The 21547-nt window shown below is 43.9% G+C and overlaps 1 protein-coding gene across 6 annotated transcripts; it reads left to right on the forward strand.

Annotated features, from left to right (window-relative positions):
* The first annotated feature begins 1585 nt into the window (after positions 1–1585).
* Positions 1586–21053, forward strand: chd4b (chromodomain helicase DNA binding protein 4b). Of its 6 annotated transcripts, none has more exons than XM_069537431.1 (40): positions 1586–1853; positions 2070–2318; positions 2785–2912; positions 4414–4668; positions 4773–4888; positions 5026–5125; positions 5255–5456; positions 5623–5744; positions 5839–5962; positions 6103–6275; positions 6875–7120; positions 7405–7608; positions 7765–7976; positions 8199–8330; positions 8409–8508; positions 8721–8912; positions 9243–9443; positions 9667–9804; positions 10083–10204; positions 10314–10487; positions 10650–10791; positions 10918–11167; positions 11279–11403; positions 11489–11581; positions 11684–11825; positions 12295–12464; positions 12753–12942; positions 14060–14146; positions 15076–15167; positions 15605–15738; positions 15881–16025; positions 16157–16313; positions 16743–16828; positions 16920–17178; positions 17259–17315; positions 17568–17738; positions 17940–18048; positions 18654–18786; positions 18892–19087; positions 19793–21053. In XM_069537431.1, the coding sequence occupies exons 2-40, from the start codon at positions 2255–2257 to the stop codon at positions 19993–19995; spliced, it is 5946 nt and encodes a 1981-aa protein (XP_069393532.1). In that variant the 5' UTR covers positions 1586–1853; positions 2070–2254; the 3' UTR covers positions 19996–21053. The 6 variants fall into 6 exon arrangements, with proteins under 6 accessions (XP_069393532.1, XP_069393535.1, XP_069393533.1 ...); XM_069537434.1 differs by having other exon boundaries at positions 12753–12930; XM_069537432.1 differs by having other exon boundaries at positions 12756–12942.
* The last annotated feature ends 494 nt before the right edge of the window (positions 21054–21547 follow it).

Genomic DNA, 21547 nt, shown 5'->3' on the forward strand with positions numbered 1-21547 from the left:
GATTGTAGAAATCAAGGAGCATAAAGCCCCAATGTGCTGCAGCACCAGAAGTGAGTGGATAAATGTGCAGTGGCAGCAGGTATATAATGGATGTTTTAGTTAATTTCTAGTACCATTGGAAAAGGCCATTTAATCACAGTCGTATTTTACTACTTTAATGGGTGTCTGGTGTGCAGCGTCTCTGGTCTTATTTATTGTTCTCCAAACAGAACTTTTAAGCACTTAGTGAGTTTTGATGAATCAGTGTTAGTGCCTCAGAGGAACCTGCTCACTTGTGACCTGCACCCCACGACATCAGAGCAAGACATCGGTGTGACGTGCACTTGCTGGCACATGTTGAACTTGAGGGAATTGATGATTAAATCATTGACGTGAGACATATGCGTCGCAGTCTTGCAGTAATAACACCACAGTGAGGGGAGGCCTCAGGGATGATGAGCGTGGGTACTTCTGCACAAACCCAAATCTGATTGTGTGTGATGAACGAGTGCAAGAACTCATGAGTGTGTCTCTCATAGTGCATCAGTAACTCAAGTGCTTTTAACACGAACCAGCGGTGAGAAGAAAACAGACCCTGCTAGGTCATGAACATTGTTTGGCTGACACTTTTATTTTTAGAACGTAAGCGGTGCAGTGGTACAACGCACCGCAGCACCGCTTGACGAAGCAGAGACGTGTGCAGCAGTCAGGCAAAGGGATGTTGGAGTTAATTATTTTGTGCGGTATAATTGTGATTTGTAGTTGATGTGGTTTCTTTGTGCTCAGATCCTTGAATGTCACCATCCACTCTTGTAAATGTAGCAGCTCCAGTCTTATTCGCTGCATTACAGCCGTAATCCGAGAGCAACATCTCGTGTGTGTTTTCACAAATGTATTGACCTGCACCTCCCATCGCTCCTACCGGAACACCTGTTGGCCTGTGACGGACTTGATGGAGGACGACGTTGTCTCGTGTGGTGCCGTCCAGCTGTAGAATCATTATTATGGTGAGACGCTGAGCCGCGTTGCAGCAGCTGACACACGTCCTCTGGTGTTACCCAGCTCAGTGGGCCTGTTTGACCTGCACACCGGAGGCTGACCTGCTGCTCTCACTGTGGATCACACAGCAACAGAAAGTGCAGACTCTCCCACTTCCTGGAGCCGTCATGCCCACTCTGAAGGTGCATGATCAGTGAGTATTATGGTCTGTCACCGGTGGACTTCATGAGCTCCCCTGGAGACCATGTGACTGCATTTCTTTCTTGTCTTTTTAGGAGTTGTATATTATGGGATGTATGCTGCTATCGCCTAGTGGAGTATTATGGTCTGTCGGGGGGGTGGGTTGTCGCCTTGACAACGGGGTTGCTAAGGGGGGGCCGGGACTACTAGTGGATAAGGGAAGCAGAGTGTGCGTGCAATGAGCCCTGTGCATGCATGTCTGGTATAGTGGCGGCGTGCGTGTTGCACGTGTGCGAGCGCGCGTGCTCGTTAGAGGGAGGGAGGGAGGGAGGGGGCAGGGTGAGTATTATGGTCTGTCCGTTGCGAGGTAGCTATGCAGAGTCCTGTGCGAGTGTGGGAGGGTGGGGGGGATTATTATGGGATGTCTGCCCCCTTTGTGTGTTTGTGAGGATGTTGGCTGAGCGCAGTGAGGCTGGGGGAGAGAGGAGCAGCGTGTTCTGGGTCAGTGGCGGCTCAGGTTGTTGTTTTTCTCCTTTTCGATCAACTGATCATCGTTGGATCTGATGAATGAAAACTACAACTGCAGCAACAACAGCCTGACACACCGAGAGAGAGAGAGGGAGAGGGAGAGAGAGAGAGCACACCTCGACCCGGGACTACACACACACACTCTCTCACACACACACACACACACAGTAAGTTTCTAATGTGTGATGATTGAAACTTTTCTTTGATGCATTGTTCAGTGTCACTTTGCTTCATTCACTCCTGCGTGTGGACAAATACCTGCAGACCCTGTCAGATGAGCTCCAACTTGTTTGAGTTGCACAGTGACACGTTATTACGGAGTAATCACAGATCATCCGGTGACATCGATTATTATTATTATTATTATTATTATTTCCCCACAGCTCCCACCAACACCACCACCACCGCCCGCCCGCTCCTCCCTTCCCGGACACCCCCTCGGTCCATTCTCCGGCGGTCCCACGTCATTTTCCCTCCTCCCTCGCCGACCGAGGAGCGAGGTTTCAGGAGGGATTAATCCGACCCAGCGAGGAGCTTTTTTTCTGTCCAAAATTAAAACGCTGGGAAAATGTCGGGCAGCGAGGATGACAGGGAGGACTTCGGAGCCGCGGACGAGCCCTCACTTCCCCACGGTAAGCCCGCCTCGCTTCTCTCCCCCCCTCCTCTCCCAGACACGAAGGTCCATCTCCCCGCGACTTGAGCTCGCCCTCAACGAGAAGCTAACGTTAGCCGGAGCTAGCCCGGAGGAGGAGGAGGAGCCGGGCCGTCCGTCACTCGCCATGACAGATTAGTTAGCTAACTTAGCTAACAAGTGTTTACTGTCATTTGGATCCCTTGTTTTATTCGCGCAGCCTCACGCGCTGCGGAGTCGAGTGAACTGTCAAAGTTTCAAACACAAGTTTGAACCTTGTGCTGTTGTGTGCATGTGTGTGTGCGTGCGTGCGTGTGGAAGTGCGTGTGGGCGTGCATGAACATCTGCCAGTGCTAGTGCCAGTGCGCGCCCCCTCCTCTCGTCTCCCTGTGGCCTGCAGCAGCGCTCCTGTCTCCCCCTGTCTCTCTCCCTTTTCTCCCACTAATGGAAGCACATGTCAATGACAGCAGATGAGGACGAGCCGGTCGGTGTCCTGTCTGATGTCGAGGAGGTGCCCAAGTCCAAGAAGAAGAAGAAAGCCAAGAAGAGCAGCCGAGAGAGCAGGAGCAGTAAGAGGCAGAGGCCCATCAGAGAGGTCAGTGTGCCCCCCCCCCCCCCCCAACACCTGCACTCTGGGTTCAAATGTGAAAGGGTCTGTTGACATGTTTCAAAGTCCATCTTAGAATAACCACTGACAGGCCAATGTGAGATCCCTTGGTGGTCAGGGGACTCAACGATTCTAAAAATGCATGAGGAAATTCACGACGAAATTCACGACCCAAAAGTCTGAATTTGAGCTCCTGCAGACTGTATCTGACTGTGACTTCAACATACAGTATGTGCTCCAAGTATTTTTATGACAATGAAATTGTCTTTAGAGCGTTTTTGAAAAGAACAAGGTCAGTGTATTATCATCCACGGCTCCTTCAGCATTCTGAACTGTCTTGATGAAAACGAGCTGTATGAATGTTTGTGTGAATGGGACTTGTACTGCAATGTGTTTTGAGGGGTTGTTGAGACTTAACCTTTATAAATCCTGTCCATTTCACCATTGTGGCAGGCAACAACACTTTCTGTGTACATATAGAAATTTCAATATCATTTTAAGATAGACATGAAAATGTGAACCTCTCTTCAAAGCTCAACATCCGTCGTGAGTGATTCAATCACAGGCAGTCAGCACTGAGAACATGTGAACGAACCCCAATGCGTCCTGAGATTCTGATCACTCAGACCGTACTCTGAGGTCGTCAGGGATGGATGTGGCCACATTCTTTTTCGCTGTGTGAATGCAAATATGTCCTGGGCCACATATGAGGGACTGTCTACTCAGCTGACATCTCTGTAACAGTACAATTTCACAATTAGAGCAGAGAAGTGAGATGTGATCACAAGTTCCAGGAGACACGTTTATGCATTTTAATACATGTACCAAGTTTGATAAAGGCCAGATTGTCAGATTTAGCTATGTACTGTCAAACACTGGGGGGTAATAACAGCAGGCTAAGTGAAATGTTGCAGATATTGATTTGTTTCCTGCCTAATAGTGCACACCATAACAATTACAGGTAGTCCTGAAATCTTCCTGAAATAAGAGGTTTAAGCACATTTCTAAGAAAACATCTGCAAATGATTGTCCTGATTAAATAGTAAATAATTTTGTCCATAAAATATCTGTAGATCTGTAAATGATGGTCACTGTCATTTCCTAGAACTTGTGGTGACACACACCTATTACACACCTATCACACCTACTACCTAGAACTACTCCTATCTACTTACATAAAAACAAAGAAAAACAGTAAAGGAAGAAATGTAGAGTATTTTTCTGTGAAAAGAAAATATATGTAATGACTGACGTGTGTCTGGTCTGAAATGAGAATGAATCATCCACTGACCACAACAGCTGTGCGACTATTTATGCAGATCTCAGCCAAGCAGAGTGGGCTCATACTTATTCAGACTGAAATAAAAAAGCATGATATATTAATGTGTAATTTTCATAATAACTTATAGTATATTTGATCCATAAAATGCACCACTGCCTGCAGGTAATTAGCAGTCACTCTTTTTCACTGTCAGTCTTTGTCTTGTAGGAGTTGCCAGTCAGCTCCCCTGAGCACCTGATCGGAGTAGAACCGGTGGAGAGAGATGCAGACGAGGGAGGTGTGCGGTCAGAGAGTGAAGGAAGCGATTATGCCCCCGGGAGGAAAAAGAAGAAACGCCTCAGTGCTGCCAAAGAGAAGAAAAAGGGAGGTGGGGCAGGAGAGAAGGGAGGCTCGTCTAGTTCAAAGAGCAAACGCAAAGATCCCGAACCAGAAGACGACGACGATGACGACGATGATTGCCAGGTAAAGATTCATTCATACTGGGCTGCTAAGTGGATGGCCTCTTCCTTCAGGGCGAACATGTCAACCTAACCTGCCTGATTGTTCTTTTCAACCTCCTGCCTCAGCCTAAAAGCTCCTCCCAGCTGCTGGAAGCCTGGGGCATGAAAGACATTGACCATGTCTTCACTCAGGAAGACTACAGCTCCCTCACCAACTACAAGGCCTTCAGTCAGTTTGTTAGGTAAGAAAACCCCTTTAATATTAGCACATCCGTACATATTGTTGTCATTATCAGTCTGGTCATTAAGGAGCTATGACAGTATGAAAATAAATAATGATCTTTCTTAATATAACATATATTTATGTATTGTCCCATAGGCCGTTAATTGCAGCTAAGAACCCCAAAATTGCTGTGTCAAAGATGATGACTCTGATGATGGCTAAATGGAGAGAATTCAGCACAAACAACCCACTTAAGGTATTGAAATTCTGAACTAGGTTACAAATCTGTCTCATAATGAATGAAATCTGTCGTTGTTTTATGTCCTCTCCTGCGTTTGACGGTTGAGAGCCGAGTTTCCTGATTTTGTGCTGTGTCCCCCTGTAGGGTTGCGCCACTGCCAATGCAGCCCTGGCAGCTGCCAACGTGGCTGCAGCTGTGGAGAACATGGTGGTGGCAGGGACAGATGGAGGGGCAGAGACAGGTGCCGCCACTTCACCCAAACCCGCTCCAACTCCTGTTGCTGCACCGGCACCCCCTGCACCCCCGGCACCCCCTCTCCGCAAGGCCAAGACCAAAGAGGGCAAAGGTAAAGAAGGATAAGTGAATAACATGTTTTTTTTAAAAATCATGCATGAATTAAGTGGTAATAACAAAAATGATTCCTCATTTAGGTTTCGTGCCTTTTTTGAAATGAAAATCTACAACTCTGGTGTTTCTACCTAAATATTCTTGTATAAACTTTGTTCTCTCAGGTCCCAATGCTCGCAGGAAGTCGAAACCTACGCCTAAGCCTCCACCGAAACCCAAACCTAAAAAAGTGGCTCCACTCAAGATCAAACTTGGGGGCCTCAACAGCAAGAGGAAGCGCTCCTCAGTGAGATTCTTTTCTGATTTACTCACCAGAATCAGAATATTAATACTCGTACTCTAAAGTAACACGGTATTTCTCTCGATGTCCTCTCTATCAGAGTGATGAGGATGAACCAGATGTTGACAGCGACTTTGATGACGGGAGTTTCTCGGTGTCTGATGGCTCTAATCGCAGCAGCCGCCCTAAGAAGAAGCCCAAGAGCGCGAAGAAAAAGAAGAAAGGTTGGCATGGAAATATCACTGAGTTAATAAGCCTGCTCTGGAGGTTTTGCTTTGTCAGATAAAGGCTTTTGCTGCTCTGATCACCTACCTCCCCGCACCTCATTTTCTTCTGCTACTTTTCTGTAAACGTCCTTTCTCAGTGGAGACAGAAGACGGCGATGGCTACGAGACAGACCACCAGGACTACTGCGAAGTGTGCCAACAGGGAGGAGAGATCATTTTGTGTGACACCTGCCCAAGAGCTTATCACATGGTCTGTCTGGACCCTGACATGGAGAAAGCACCTGAGGGCAAGTGGAGCTGCCCACACTGTGTGAGTACTGTAATCTCACCCCTCAGCGCTGTGCACAGAAGGCCACGAGGTTGTACGTTAGATAAGACTGGGCCAGATTCCTGGAGTCTGAAACAGCTGGGCAGAAATGACACCTGTCATTAAAACACTGTTGTGTTGAAGTGTATGAATTCTTACAAAGTTGCAGTGACACTACCACCTGGTTGGAAATGCATTTTGCTGCAGGATTTTGACACCTTTTTTTGTGCCTTCTCTATTTCTCTTTGTCCTGTGCTGCCCCCCCACCCCCTTTGCTCATGTTTCCCATCTATCCTCTCCTGCTCCCCACCACATGCCTTATCCTCCCCCCATCCTCCATTTCCTCTTCTTGTATCTCCCCTCCCTCCCTCCCTCTGCAATGGCTCCACGCGCACACGCACACGCACGCACGCACGCACGCACGCACACCCCTCCACCCTCGGCTCTCTTGGATCTCCCCCCACACCCCTCCCCTTTTTCCTTTCACTCCGTTCCGCATACCTTCCCTGCCTGCCCCCCCCCACCCCCCAACGCACACACACACACACACACACACACGCACACAAATATCCACTTCCCTCTGTCTGTAATTCTGCCACTAGGAGAAGGAGGGTATCCAGTGGGAGGCCAGAGATGAGCTCTCCGAGGCTGAAGGGGAGGACGAGGAAGACAGGAGGGATGAAGGGGTGGAGGAGGAAGATGACCACCACATTGAGTTCTGCCGGGTGTGCAAGGACGGAGGGGAGCTACTTTGTTGTGACACCTGCCCCTCCTCCTACCACATCCATTGCCTCAACCCTCCCCTCCCAGAAATCCCCAACGGAGAGTGGATCTGCCCCCGTTGCAAGGTGAGTGTGTTTGAGTGTGTGCATGTGTTCATGTGGGCGTGCACAGTTTCCATCTTGTGCAGATTTCTACTGGAGATGAAGAGCTTCTCTTCTTCTTGTGTATATCCATGTATTTTAGTCAAGTTATATCAGTCATCATTAAACTGACTTCTTAGGTCAAATCTTCCCATTCATACTACTCTTAAAAATAGAATTTCTTATTGGTGATAAATATTTTTTTTCATTGATAAGCACCTTTTCCTTAATTCTCCCCCCCCCCCCCCTCCTCCTGCATTTCCTAACAGTGTCCACCAATGAAGGGAAAAGTCCAGAAGGTTTTGACTTGGCGATGGGGGGAGCCACCAGCCCCCACACCTGTCCCCCGGCCTCTCGACCTGCCTGCCGATGCTCCTGATCCCCCACCGCTGGTGGGACGCAGAGAGAGGGAGTTCTTTGTCAAATGGTGCAATTTGTCCTACTGGCACTGCTCTTGGGTGCAGGAGCTACAGGTACACATGCTCTGTGAAACTGAATCCACCTGTAGTTGTGAATGTGCTTTGTTCGGCTCTTTGGTGTGGTTTCTGTTCCCTCTCCTCACATTTGTAACACACAAACTCAGTCTTGTCTCAGATGGCTCCCTTTAACCCCCTGTCACTCTTTTCTAGTTGGAACTGAACTGCCAGGTGATGTTCCGTAACTACCAGAGGAAGACTGACATGGACGAACCGCCGCCTGTGGACTTCGGAGTCGAGGGCGTTGAGGTCAAGAGCACCAAGAGGAAACACAAAGATCCTCTCTTTGTCCACATGGAAGAGGAGTTTTACCGTTACGGAGTCAAGATGGAGTGGCTGATGATCCACCGCATCCTCAACCACAGGTTGGAAAAGTACACAATATGGAGTTTACCCATCAAAACATATAAAATCTGTTTATTACAAAGGTTTATAACTGAAATCATTTTAATTTTTTAATATTCATGTGGTCTATAACTCATTAAAATAAAAAAACTGAAATTGTCTATATAATGAGGTTTCAATTAAATCTAATTTCACCCCATTAAAAAAAACAAACCCAGTAACTCCTTCTTTTTTCACGTTAGTGTTGATAAAAAGAACAACGTACATTACCTGATTAAATGGAGAGATCTGGCCTATGACCAGTCCACCTGGGAGAGCGAGGACATGGACATTCCGGAGTTTGACACGTACAAACAGACATACTGGAATCACAGGTATGCTAAGATTTAAAGTGTCACACAATGATGTTCAAAGTGTGTTTTTCGTCTAAACTGCCATTTTTTTTCTTAAAGAGAGTTGATGGTGGGTGAAGAGGGCAGACCTGGCAAGAAGCTGAAGAAGCCGGTAAAAGTCAAGAAGGCTGAGCGGCCGCCGGCTAATCCAGTCGTAGATGTAAGTAGTATTAAACTTAGAATAAAAAAAGACTATATAACACACCTTGGTGTGAACTGCTCATGCCATATTTAGTTTTTTTATAAGACTAATAGATTATAGATTAGAAAATAAAGGTTGGCTGTCAGGTGTATTTTCCCCTGTCAGAATGAGAAGTAACCTGAGTCGCAGCAGATGTGGAGTTGATATTCCTCCTGGTTTCTTTCTTGCAGCCCACCATCAAGTTTGATCGACAGCCTGACTACCTGGACAGCACAGGAGGCACTCTGCATCCTTACCAGCTGGAGGGGCTGAACTGGCTGAGGTTTTCATGGGCTCAGGCCACCGACACCATCCTGGCCGATGAAATGGGTTTAGGCAAGACTGTACAGACGGCGGTCTTTCTCTACTCATTGTACAAAGAGGTAAGGAGCTCTGAATGTTGTGCAAGAATTGTAACCATTTTTGTTTTATTTTGAATGCTGGACCCTTAACATATATATGCTTACAAAATAAACACATGTTTCGGCCTGTTTTTGTCCAGTCTGCCCTCCCCTGTCGATTAGTGTAAGTCGGTGGGTTTCAGACGTGTGACACACAGTAACTCTGCCCAGTAAAGGGGATGAGTTCAAAGTAAGGAACTCCATCCTAAAGGCAGGGCAAGACAAATAATCCGTTTATTTTACATATCTTGTTTGTTATCTATAACATATTTACATGTTAATGTTAATTCCACCTGTCTTCCTCTGGTACAGGGTCACTCCAAAGGCCCATTTCTGGTCAGCGCTCCCCTGTCCACCATCATTAACTGGGAGAGAGAGTTTGAGATGTGGGCCCCTGACATGTACGTCGTGACCTACGTAGGGGATAAGGACAGCAGAGCCGTCATCAGGGAGAATGAGTTTTCGTTTGAAGGAAATGCCATCCGAGGTGGAAAAAAGGCCTCTAAGATGAAGGTAAGAAAAAAAAAAAAAAAGGAGAAAGTGATGTAACCAAATGAGCTTTATTGGAATAAGTGATAAAATAGTCTGATCACTTTGTACTAGTGCCCAACATACTACCGCTTGCTGTATTAATATTTAGTTTGTGCCTTTATATTACCAGTGTAAATTATTACTTGTAGTCCTAAACAATTCTCAATCAGCTGAACTAATGTTCAACTCTCCCTTTGCTTTACAGAAAGACTCAACAGTCAAGTTCCATGTTCTGCTGACATCCTATGAATTGATTACTATTGACCAGGCTGTACTGGGCTCCATTGAATGGGCCTGTCTGGTTGTAGATGAAGCACACAGACTCAAGAACAACCAGTCAAAGGTAAGAATATGTGGTTGTTTTTAGAAATTGGTTTGTGTGTACACAAGTTTCAGTTTTTCATGGAAAAACCATGGCTGTGCATATGACGTGGACAGGACAGTGTCACGAGTGCAAACCTATACTCCCTCACAGCTACGGTTTTGCAAACACAGGGCTGAAAAGATCTTATCTTATAATAATATTAGCTGTTATATACGTTCCTATCTTTTTTTGTGTTTTAATTTTCATTATTTAAAGTCAACATGTTTTTTTCTCTGCCTTTCTTCTTCGTCTGTCAGTTCTTCAGAGTGTTGAACAACTACCCGCTGCAACACAAGCTGCTTCTGACCGGCACTCCTCTTCAGAACAACCTGGAGGAGCTCTTCCACTTGCTGAACTTCCTGACCCCAGAGAGATTCAAGTCAGTGTGTGGCCACAGCACTTGTGGCTTGTGTTGCACGCACAATGTGGATAACCACACTGACACACACTCTGTGTTTATTTATGTTTTTCTTTCTTTTTCTCTGCAGCAACCTGGAGGGGTTTCTTGAGGAGTTTGCGGACATCGCCAAGGAGGACCAGATCAAGAAGCTGCATGACATGCTGGGACCGCACATGCTCAGGAGGCTGAAGGCTGATGTTTTCAAACACATGCCCTCTAAGACTGAGCTCATTGTGAGAGTGGAGCTGAGCCCCATGCAGAAGTATGTGATATGTGATTTATATGTCATAGACTCAAGATTTGCATTTTTAGATTGTTATTTTATTTTTTATTTTATTTTATCTACCATAATATGGTTGATAAAGTCTGAATTCTCCACATGTGTACAGTATCATTTTTTTCCCTTTTCCTTCTTGTAAACCAGAAAATATTACAAGTTCATCCTAACACGTAACTTTGAGGCCCTGAATACTCGTGGAGGAGGAAACCAAGTCTCTTTGCTCAATGTGGTGATGGACCTCAAAAAGTGCTGCAATCACCCCTACCTCTTTCCTGCTGCTGCCATGGTATGATTCATGACTCTCACACAGTTACGGTACTGGGTGCATGTTATGTGGTCGCACTTATTAATGCCTTTGTATTGAAACTTGTTTAATGCAGTCAGTTTGATGGGCTTCTCCCTCTGATCGCAGGAGGCACCAAAACTTCCAAATGGCATGTATGAGGGTGCTGCTCTGACTAAGGCTTCAGGAAAACTGATGCTGCTCATGAAGATGATGAGGAAGCTGAAGGAAGGAGGCCACAGAGTTCTGGTCTTCTCCCAGATGACTAAAATGCTGGACCTGCTGGAGGATTTCTTAGAGAATGAAGGTTACAAATATGAGAGAATTGATGGAGGGGTCACTGGCAACATGAGACAGGAGGCCATTGATCGTTTTAACGGTGAGACATGAACACAGACTGTCTGTATTAGCTTTAAACAGCTATTGTATCCTATCAGGGTTGTAATTGTCTTTCTCAATGTTGTTCATTTTCCGATCTTCATCCCAACAGCTCCCGGTGCTCCTCAGTTTGCTTTCCTCCTCTCCACCAGAGCTGGTGGTTTGGGCATTAATCTCGCCTCTGCTGACACTGTCATCATTTACGACTCTGACTGGAACCCCCACAATGACATCCAGGTATGGAGGCCATAACTACAACCTCTTATCCATGTCATGTTTATTTATTTGGAAAATAGTTGAATATACCTTTTGTTTCTCAAAGGCGTTTAGCAGAGCTCACCGAATTGGCCAGAACAGGAAAGTGATGATCTATCGCTTTGTCACCAAAGCCTCTGTGGAGGAGAGGATAACACAGGTCGGTGAAAATACACAAGAAATTAAACATGCCTCTTAAAAGTGTCAGAATTCTTTTAAAACCTGCTCATCACTTTGTCTTTCACTGGCGTCCCTCCACCAGGTGGCGAAGAAGAAGATGATGCTCACCCACTTGGTGGTGCGGCCAGGTCTTGGCTCTAAGACGGGCTCCATGTCCAAGCAAGAACTCGATGATATCCTCAAGTTTGGAACGGAAGAGTTGTTTAAAGATGAACTCGGCGAAGGTCAGTCAACTTAAACCAAGATACATGTTGAGTGACAGTTGAATTTAACCTAAATTGAACAGGTTTTACTTATTTAGCAGTTTTTGTGTCACCTCTCAAGGATTAAAATGTTTTTACCTATGAGTGCAATGATGAAAAAGTAGCCAACTTTGCCTTTGAGTGTCTCAGATATTCTACAGTAAAGTCACTTGAGACTTGACATACTGACAGTGGGGGTCATCATGAACGCGAGTGAGGTGAAATATCTGTGTCACCTCTCAAGGATTAAAAAAATAATATTTAATATGAGAAAGTAATCAGTGCCATAAAGAAAAAGTAGCCAACTTTGCACAATAAACCTGGAGTCGGAATTACAACGATCACTCGTCAACTTCAGTCTGATCTTACAGGCGTCACACGAAGTGAAGTAGGTTTTTGCCTCCCTCCTTTTTTATTTGATATATTTGTATTCGTTCTGTTCTCCTTTCAGGGGACAACAAAGAGGATGACAGCAGTGTGATCCACTACGATGACCGTGCGATTGACCGCCTGCTAGACAGGAACCAGGACGCCACTGATGACACTGAGCTCCAGAGCATGAACGAATACCTCAGCTCCTTTAAAGTGGCCCAGTATGTGGTCAAAGATGAAGATGATGAGGTATGGGTCTAAAAAATGTTTATGTGAATATATATTTCGCAAATATGTTTTTGGTTTTGATCAGACTCTGAAGGAGTCTCTCTAAAATTGTAGGTCGTATTTACAGCATTTTAGTCTTAAGTACAGACACCAAGGTTAGACATTGATCTAACATTATTGTTCAGATGTATCTTTCCCTATTTTTACCGGAGTAAAATGTCTGAAATGGTAAAAAAGAAAAAGAAAATCTGCCGACTTAATTCCGATTTCTAGTGTTTTCCACATGATTGAGTATTTTCTTGCTTTGAGGAGGAGGAGGTGGAAAGGGAGGTGATCAAGCAGGAGGAAAGTGTTGATCCTGACTACTGGGAGAAACTGCTTCGACACCACTACGAGCAGCAGCAGGAGGATCTCGCACGAAATTTAGGCAAAGGCAAAAGAACGCGAAAGCCGGTCAACTACAATGACGGCTCCCAGGAGGACCGAGGTATAAGACAGGGTACAGAACAACATATAATGAAACCTCTTTTTGTGTGTGTGTGTTTGCTGTGCAGTCAGTGTTTGTGTGGTGTTGGTGTAATATTGCAGGAGATGCAGCGAGTGCATGGCATGAAGTTTATTTTATGGCTTTAGAATCTTGAGCATAGTAACATTTTAGTTAGTTACACGAAATGTAGATTTTCTTTCTTTTTAATTAATTATAATTATAATAATTAAATATTTGACTTATTTGCTGAATAAAGTGCAGGTTTCTGGGGTTTCACTCAAAACATTGAAACAATTATTGAACAATTTATCTATATTGATATTTATGAATAATATATGGGGATTATTATTGATATTGTTTTATTGCCGAGTCCTAGTTGCATAAAAACAGAATATTAAATAATAAAATTCACTCAATTTCCTCACCCATATTATTTTGTAATTCACATGCATCCACTCAAACCAACTTAGACAGAAATAAATAATAATCGCTAAAGTGAACCTTTACCTTTTCACTCATGAAAACACAAAATAACTAAACTGGGGTAACCTTGTTATTAGTGCTAAACGACTACATGATTATTTAGGCAGCAGCAGTAACATGCATGCTTTTGTAAAGAAGCTAAAAAGCTAAACAGATATTTATTAGTCTAGAATCTAACTGTCAATAACCATGATAGCCACAAAGAGAATATTTATTTTGAAAATTGTCTATTGACATAATTTTCTTCTCTTGCTTGTTCATGATCAGGAAGCGTTCAACCAAAAATCACAAAGTCAAACTAGCTGTCGAAATTGCTCCTGCTTTTTTGGTGTATTTAGCTGTTCAGTCAGTGTAGAGTCAGCTCATCAGCTGGGTTTCACAACAATACACAGTGCATTAAAATATCCAGTTTATTTTACTTTTAAGAGTTAATCAAGGAACCATATTCCTGTTGCTCATGTTTCAGTAATTAGTAAAACGTGGCTTTGATAAAGTAGCTCCCCCTCTTAATTGAAGCCCCATATGTGGTTTAGACAAACTATAACTAGTATTAGATTTGATATAAAATTATGCTCAGGCAGTAAAAACTATTGTCCGTGTTTTTATTTTCTCCCTCCTTCATATTTCTCTCTGTGCTTTTTTTCAGACTGGCAGGAGGATCAGTCGGACAACCAGTCTGATTACTCTGTGGCCTCAGAAGAAGGTGACGAGGACTTCGATGAACGGACAGAAGGTAAGATTCCCTGTTTTACTGTGTGTGTGTGTGTTTTGATGGTCATATGGGTCATGTCACTGCTCTTAACTTCGTGAAGACAGATGTTTAAGTCATCATGCTGCTTTTTAAGTTTATGAATTGATCCCAACAACTTGGAGGTGCAGTATTCTAACGAATCTCTAATCTCCCAGCCTCGGTTGTGTCATTCACTAACGTCCTTCAAACCGTCCCTGCACCTGTTAATTCAGATTCAGACGACAGCTATGATATCCTCATTGACAACATCTGGAACTCAAGAAAAGGCACTTGTTGCTGCATCATCTGCGCTCATCGTAGAGAGGCAAGAAAAGACAGAGAGAAAAAGAAAAAGGAAGAAAAGAGGAAAAAATACAAAGACATAGGGAAAGAAATTTAAAATCAACAGTTTCTCAAGCAGCTGAACTGTATATGCAACTCAAAAAGATTGTGTTCATATTATCTGTTAATAAAGTTGAAGTGGATGTTATAAGGTTCGTTAAAAAAAAAGTTGTTAATTAATATTTATATTAAAGATCAGTTGTTAGTAACTTTGAATTTCATTTGTAAGTATAATGACATGTACATGCTCTGTTTGGATTTTGTACTTTTGTCTGTTCATTCAGTTTTATTAAATCACTGCTTTTAGTTATAACTGTGTTGAAAGCATTAATAATTAAAGAAGAAGGGTGTAATGTAGACGAGTGGAGAGAGAGAGAGTGAGGAGGGACAGCTTCAGCAGCAGCAGCAGCTGAGTGAGGCGTGAGAAGCAGTAAGTGGAACATCTTCACAGAAAAACTGGGACTTTAAGAGCACACATGACCATACATCAACAATTCAGTGTCATTGAAGTTTAATATGCCTCAGTGTGTTGTGTTGTTGGCTTGAATGTAGACTGAATTTCTAAGCTGACAGTGTTCATTTTGTTCCAGCTAACGCCCGCAGACCGAATCGTAAAGGGCTGAGGAACGACAGGGACAAACCTTTGCCGCCGCTGCTGGCCCGGGTCGGCGGGAACATTGAGGTGAGTCCTCTGGTCTGCTTGTGTTCCTCTCATGTTTAGATAAGATGTTGCTAGAAACCTGAGAAAGATGTTCTCCACATGAATAACCAGCAAGCAGGGAACATCAGGAAACTGGAATGGTAGTCAGTAGAGCGCATATCTCCGCCAAGGCCCGGCATTTGAATTTCACACACACATAGATGTTAGTTCACTACACGTGCCGGATTGTTTTCATCGAGATCCATGAATTATGGTGAAAATGTGGAAAAACATCTCAAAATGTTAAAGTGAAAAAATCTGCAAGAAGAATGAAATGTTTTCTTTCCTGACCCATACCACATCCCTCCAGCGGGTTTTAAATGGACACTTAAAACTATTAATATCTCACCGTTGCTCCTGTGCCTCCACTTAATACTTGAAACATTAAATTTACTCTTGACCTCTTCATTACCTGTCAGGTGTTGGGCTTCAATGCTCGGCAGAGGAAGGCTTTCCTGAATGCAGTGATGCGTTATGGGATGCCTCCTCAGGACGCTTTCACCAACCAGTGGCTGGTGCGGGACCTCAGAGGCAAATCTGAGAAAGAATTCAAGTGAGTTCAGTTTTATTTTGATGTTGATATTTGGTATTCATCATTTTGTTTTTTTTTTGTCTTTGTGCTTGTATGTGAACCATGTGCTCAGCTAACAGTTTACACGGAAACCTTTCACCTTCTCCTCCACACATGTTCTCAGGGCTTACGTGTCCCTGTTCATGCGTCACCTTTGTGAGCCGGGGGCTGATGGAGCCGAGACTTTTGCAGATGGCGTCCCACGAGAGGGTTTGTCAAGGCAACATGTGCTTACTCGCATTGGTGTGATGTCCCTCATAAGGAAGAAGGTACGTTTTTACTGGGTTAGAAACTAAGAGTAGGAATGATGTCATCTTGAACTAGTGGTAGATTTAAATAATCGAGTTGTATGGTTTCAGTTTAAGGGATTAAATGACTGAGACTGATGTAATGATAACAGGTGCAGGAGTTTGAGCATGTGAACGGTCAGTGGTCGATGCCCTGGATGGCAGAGCTGGAGGAGAACAAAAGGGCAGCGGCTCTGGCTGCTGGTGAAGACCCAAAGACTCCCTCTTCTGGGACCCCTGCAGACACACAGCCCAACACTCCTATCCCAGGTAGACACACACACACACACACACACGCACACACACGCACACACACAAAAGAGAAAGAGACATTTCTTGTGCAGTAATGACTCAAACACAATTATATATGTAATAACATATGGGGATGAAAAATGACATGCAATTCTATATTTTTGTTTAGTCTAAAACCTTCTGCCCCAACTGAACTGTCATTGATTTAGAGTCTTAGTTTTTCTTCGAGGCCAAACAGACATTTTCCTCAGTATCAGTTTAATCCCTGACGCCCTCTTGTGGCTCCATCCCCAAAAACATGAGACAACCAATTACTGGCCACCAGACACGTTTGACTTATTGAACCATTAAGCTTCAAAACTCAATGGGAAATTTGGTGGTACTTATAATTTAGTGAGGATATTAATGCTCTGTTTGCAAAACTGTCTTTCACATATGTTTTAACAGAGGATTTATCTAAATCAGAGGACAAGGAAGACATAAAGAAGGAGGGAGAAGACTCCAAAGGAGCCAAGAAGGTAGAGGATCCAGAGGTAAATTCTACTATTTGTCATTTTAGTGTGAAGTAGTTACATTATTCAGAATCAGATTTTTCTAATATGATCCTGACAACTCCTCCCACAGATTATTGAAATCCCAGATGAATCTGAAAAATCCCCCGTGGTTGAAAAGAAAGAAGGAGAGACGGACTCTGCTGCAGGGAAGGAGGAGAAAGAGAAGGAGACAGTAGATGGAGACGAAGTGAAGGAGAAGGAGGCTGAAGACACGAGCAAGGAGAAAGAGGAGAAGGACCAGACGTCTGACACGGGGGAGAAAGACACTCCTGCTGTGAAGGGTGAAGGTTCAGAGGGGAAGCAGGATTCAGAGGAGGACAAGTCCAAAGGTGAGAATGACGATTATACTGTTTTTAAAATCTTCCAGTTCCCTTTCTCTGTGTTTCTAATTGTGCTTTTCTCTTCTCAGCTGAGGACGGCAAAGACGAAAAGATGGACACCACTTCCCCTTCAGAGGAGAAGAAAGGTACATACATAAAATCCATTTCAACACACACACACACATACAAACTTTATGAAATATAACTTGACCGTTTCCTCTGAGACGTCCTTCATGGGCCATGAATACACTTATGAGATAAAGCAAATGTCTAAATGCAAATAAAAATATTAATCGATTCTTTGATATCATAATTTATTTTCATGCACATTTCCATAATGAGAGGCCGTTCTGACCTTTAACCTTTGTTGCTGTCGTGTTTCTGTTGTTTTCTCGCAGAGCAAAAAGAGGAGAAGGATGGCGTGAAAACAGATGAGACTGGTAAACTGCAGAATGGAGAGAGCACCAAAGAAGGAGGAACAGCTGCACCCGTGGTTAACGTTAGCGAGGAGAAGAAGAAAGCCACCAAGCAGAGGTTCATGTTCAACATTGCTGACGGAGGATTCACAGGTGGGCATGCACACGCACGCACACACACGCGCACACACACGCACACACACGCACACACACGCACACACACGCACACACACACACACACACACACACACACACACACACACACACAGACGCAACACACAATGTTTTTTCTCTTTTCTTTCCTCTTTTTTCTCTTTCAGTTCACTCTTTTGACCTTTCTGTTGTCTTTTTCAGAGCTTCACTCTCTGTGGCAGAATGAAGAGCGAGCAGCCACCGTCACTAAAAAGACCTTTGAGATTTGGCACCGTCGCCATGACTACTGGTTGCTGGCTGGCATCATACAGTATCCTCTCAAATGCACAACTTCTCTGGACAGAGAGATTTAGTCGAACTCTCGTGTGATGACTCACTGTTGCATTAGTCGGCTTCAAGTCAGCTTGGACTTGGCAAATTTATTATTGGGGAATTTTTCCATATTAATTTAGTAAAAATCTGATTGGCAGATTCATTTCTAATTAAAATAATCAGTAGTTTCACCTCTATGTGACATTGTTGTGTTGTAGATTAATCAGTCAGTATGAAGGATGCAAAGACCGAGCTGTTTACTCAGCCCTCTCTTTCCTCCTATATGGTTTTCTTTAATGAGAGAGGGGTGTTAAAGTGAATTAATATATTATTATTATTTTCTATTAATTAAAAGTATTCAAGAGGTTGTGCAGTGACAGACAAGTTTAGTGGTGAATTAAACATTTAGTGTTTTTCATCTCACACAGCTTTACTCAGCTAAGTCTCTGAGGTGTATATTTGTAAAAAGATTAATTCATATTTAGTGAAAAACAAGATTGTTTGAAAGTGTACCCACACAGCATCTAGCATCTCTCCCTTAATCATTGATAGTATGACCCATATGAAATTGCGTTGTCACACTTAACCTCTGGCGTCTCTCAGACACGGCTACGCTCGATGGCAGGATGTGCAGAACGACGTGAGGTTCGCTATTCTCAACGAGCCGTTCAAAGGGGAGATGAGCCGAGGAAACTTCCTGGAAATCAAGAACAAGTTTCTGGCTCGCAGGTTCAAGGTGAAATGAGTTGCTATCGATGACAAGTTTCCCTGTGACTGTGTGTGTTACTCTATGTGTGTGTCTCTAGCACGTTTCACTGGACATTCGTCTTTTCCTTTGCAGCTATTGGAGCAGGCACTGGTGATCGAGGAGCAGCTGCGCAGGGCAGCCTACCTGAACATGACAGAAGACCCGGCGCATCCTTCAATGGCCCTCAACACTCGCTTCAGTGAGGTGGAGTGTCTCGCCGAGTCCCACCAGCACCTCAGCAAGGAGTCCATGTCTGGAAACAAACCTGCCAATGCAGTGCTGCATAAAGGTAAAACATACTGAACATAAGGAAGAGTATGTAGGGTATACAGAGGGCTCACATCGAGCTGGCAAATATGGGGAAGATTCTGGAGTAGTGCAAAAAAAAAAAGTGTTGCTTTTCATTATAGCTGCTAACGTAACCAACAACCACGTCTGGATAAATATAGAACAGCTTTAATGTTTGAACAACAACAGCTTTACATTACCTCTTGACCACCCAGTAATTAATGTGTGATGTTGAAGAGAATCCTGCCCCAACTACTGTAGTAAAAAGTTTAGAGTTATCAGATTTGAATACATGGAACCTTTTTCGTTGCTAAAAAATAGCATTTAGCATAACTTCTGTGTTCCAATCAGTACAGGTTCTGCTTCCCATTCATTTCTGTGTGGAACATGAAATTGTGAGGCTCAGGCTCCAGCCAGTTTGGCAGAGGAGGCTGGATTGATCTCTTATTAAAGGAAGATTGATTCTTCATATCCACGTTTCTGCATGGTGAATTAAGTCAAGCAGCAGATAAGAACAGGTGCTTGTTCCAGGATGGATGCTGCTGCTGCTGCTAGCTCCTGCAGGTTCTGCTAACAACTCTGCCAACACTGTTTCATGTCCCCTCGTGTTCTTTGCCAAACCCTGCAAGTAAATTTGAAATCCAGACGACTTTATCCAGCAAAAGACAACAACTTAATTTTCATTATTTATATGTTGTATTTCCAGTTCTCAAACAGCTCGAGGAACTTTTGAGCGACATGAAGGCCGATGTCACGCGTCTCCCAGCGACCATCGCTAGGATACCCCCGGTAGCTGTGCGGCTGCAAATGTCAGAGAGGAACATCCTCAGCCGATTGGCCAGCCGAGGCCCTGATGTCACCGCCCAGAACCAGTCACAGACCTCACAGCAGATGCAGGTGCCGCGCTGACCAATCACCTCACATATGTCGCGCTCACTGACTTGACCGAGGCCCGTCGCCCCCACCTCACCGCCATGTAGCAGACGTCCTCCCCCTTGACCACCGTGTACAGCACAGTCAGGTTAGTCCTCCTCGCTCTGCACCCACAACCCATCTCCGGACTCAGAAGAACATCAGCTGTGCTGCTGGACTTTGAATTTGAAAAGACTGGACCTGTAGATGTAGGATGGGAGTGAATGAACAAATCATCTCTTGTTCTGTGGCAGACTAGAAACACGTTTTCTCCTCCACTGGGATTCAGATTTAACTCCTCTAACCTGAGGACTGTCGACAGTCGTGACTACTACAGGCAGCTCCACTGACCTGTCCTGTTCTGTCTTTACAGCAGGGTTAAACTTGTGTGTGTAACTACGTGTAACATTAAGCTGACAAAGGGTAGACGGGAGAAAAAGCAGCATGTTTGCAGCATTCTGGTGCTTTGTAGTAACTTTTGGATTATTAAAGAAATCAAGGGATTTTATTGTTCTCATTCTCACCTGTAGAAAGTTGTGATATTTTAACTTTTTTTCAACTCTAATGTCCTCACCTGGATGTGTGTGGAGTCTGTGTGTGTGCGTGTGCGTGCGTGCGTGCGTGTGCGTGTGTGAAAGAATCTATAAATTGGGCATATTGATGTGCATCTCTACTGCAGAATGCCCTCACACTGAGAGACTGTCACCTCTTCCTGAATCCTCGCCCTCCCTCCCAAACCCCCACTCGCCCCATCAATTGACCCCGATTGGGGATCAGCTCTCTGCGCTCACGCCCCAACCAGCACCTCGACATTCCTAACGGCAACACAGATTTGCTCTTTGGAAACTTTTCCTGCTCTAAAATATGGACTTGCAATAGCTCCACAGCGCTTAGGTACCGCAGACGGTTTCAAGAATAATGGCAATCTTTAATTTAATTTCTTACTGTCTATCGTTAAGTTGTTTTACATTATTGAATATTATTATTGTGGTTACCACCTTGTTGTTTTTATCATTGCTGTTGTTTTTATGGATTACAATAAAAAGTCAACAGTTTGTCAACGTTTGTCCATTTTATTTGAAAGTAACAGTTTGTAAGTTCACATTGTTTCTATGGAAAGTTCTGTAGTTATCTATTCAGTGATTTATGATTGAAATATGAGTTGTTCACAATAGTTTGCCCCTTTTTGACATTATGTGATAACTACTGACCTTAATGATCCACTGACTTTTCCTCATAGTATAATATCTTAAACTCTAAGATGCACCGTCTTGGGACTTGTAATGACTTTGGTAATTCTTTTACTTTTCATCTAATGCTGTTTTCAGGTCAAACTTTTGAATTTGTCAAATTCTTTGGTTTATGTCCAAACTACTGTCAAACCTATGACAACATCTGCTGCACTTTGTCTGCAGGTCTGTTTAGCAAATGCTAGCATGCTAATATGCTAAATTGAGCTGTTAAACACAGTTTACACTTCATTGTATTGTCACTGAACTTATTTTGGTGCAGATATCAACATTTTCTACATAGTCCTAATCTTGTTGCC

Source organism: Paralichthys olivaceus, chromosome 13 (genome assembly GCF_024713975.1).
Source record: "Paralichthys olivaceus isolate ysfri-2021 chromosome 13, ASM2471397v2, whole genome shotgun sequence".
Taxonomy (NCBI): domain Eukaryota; kingdom Metazoa; phylum Chordata; class Actinopteri; order Pleuronectiformes; family Paralichthyidae; genus Paralichthys; species Paralichthys olivaceus.

What these genes read in the sequence shown, in the direction of transcription:
- chd4b (XM_069537431.1), top strand. Translation starts at nt 2,255, where the DNA reads ATGTCGGGCAGCGAGGATGACAGGGAGGACTTCGGAGCCGCGGACGAG. An exon ending in CGAGCCCTCACTTCCCCACG is followed by an intron (nt 2,319 to 2,784) that starts GTAAGCCCGCCT and finishes TGTCAATGACAG; the next exon opens with CAGATGAGGACGAGCCGGTC. An exon ending in CTGACCCCAGAGAGATTCAA is followed by an intron (nt 10,205 to 10,313) that starts GTCAGTGTGTGG and finishes TTTTCTCTGCAG; the next exon opens with CAACCTGGAGGGGTTTCTTG.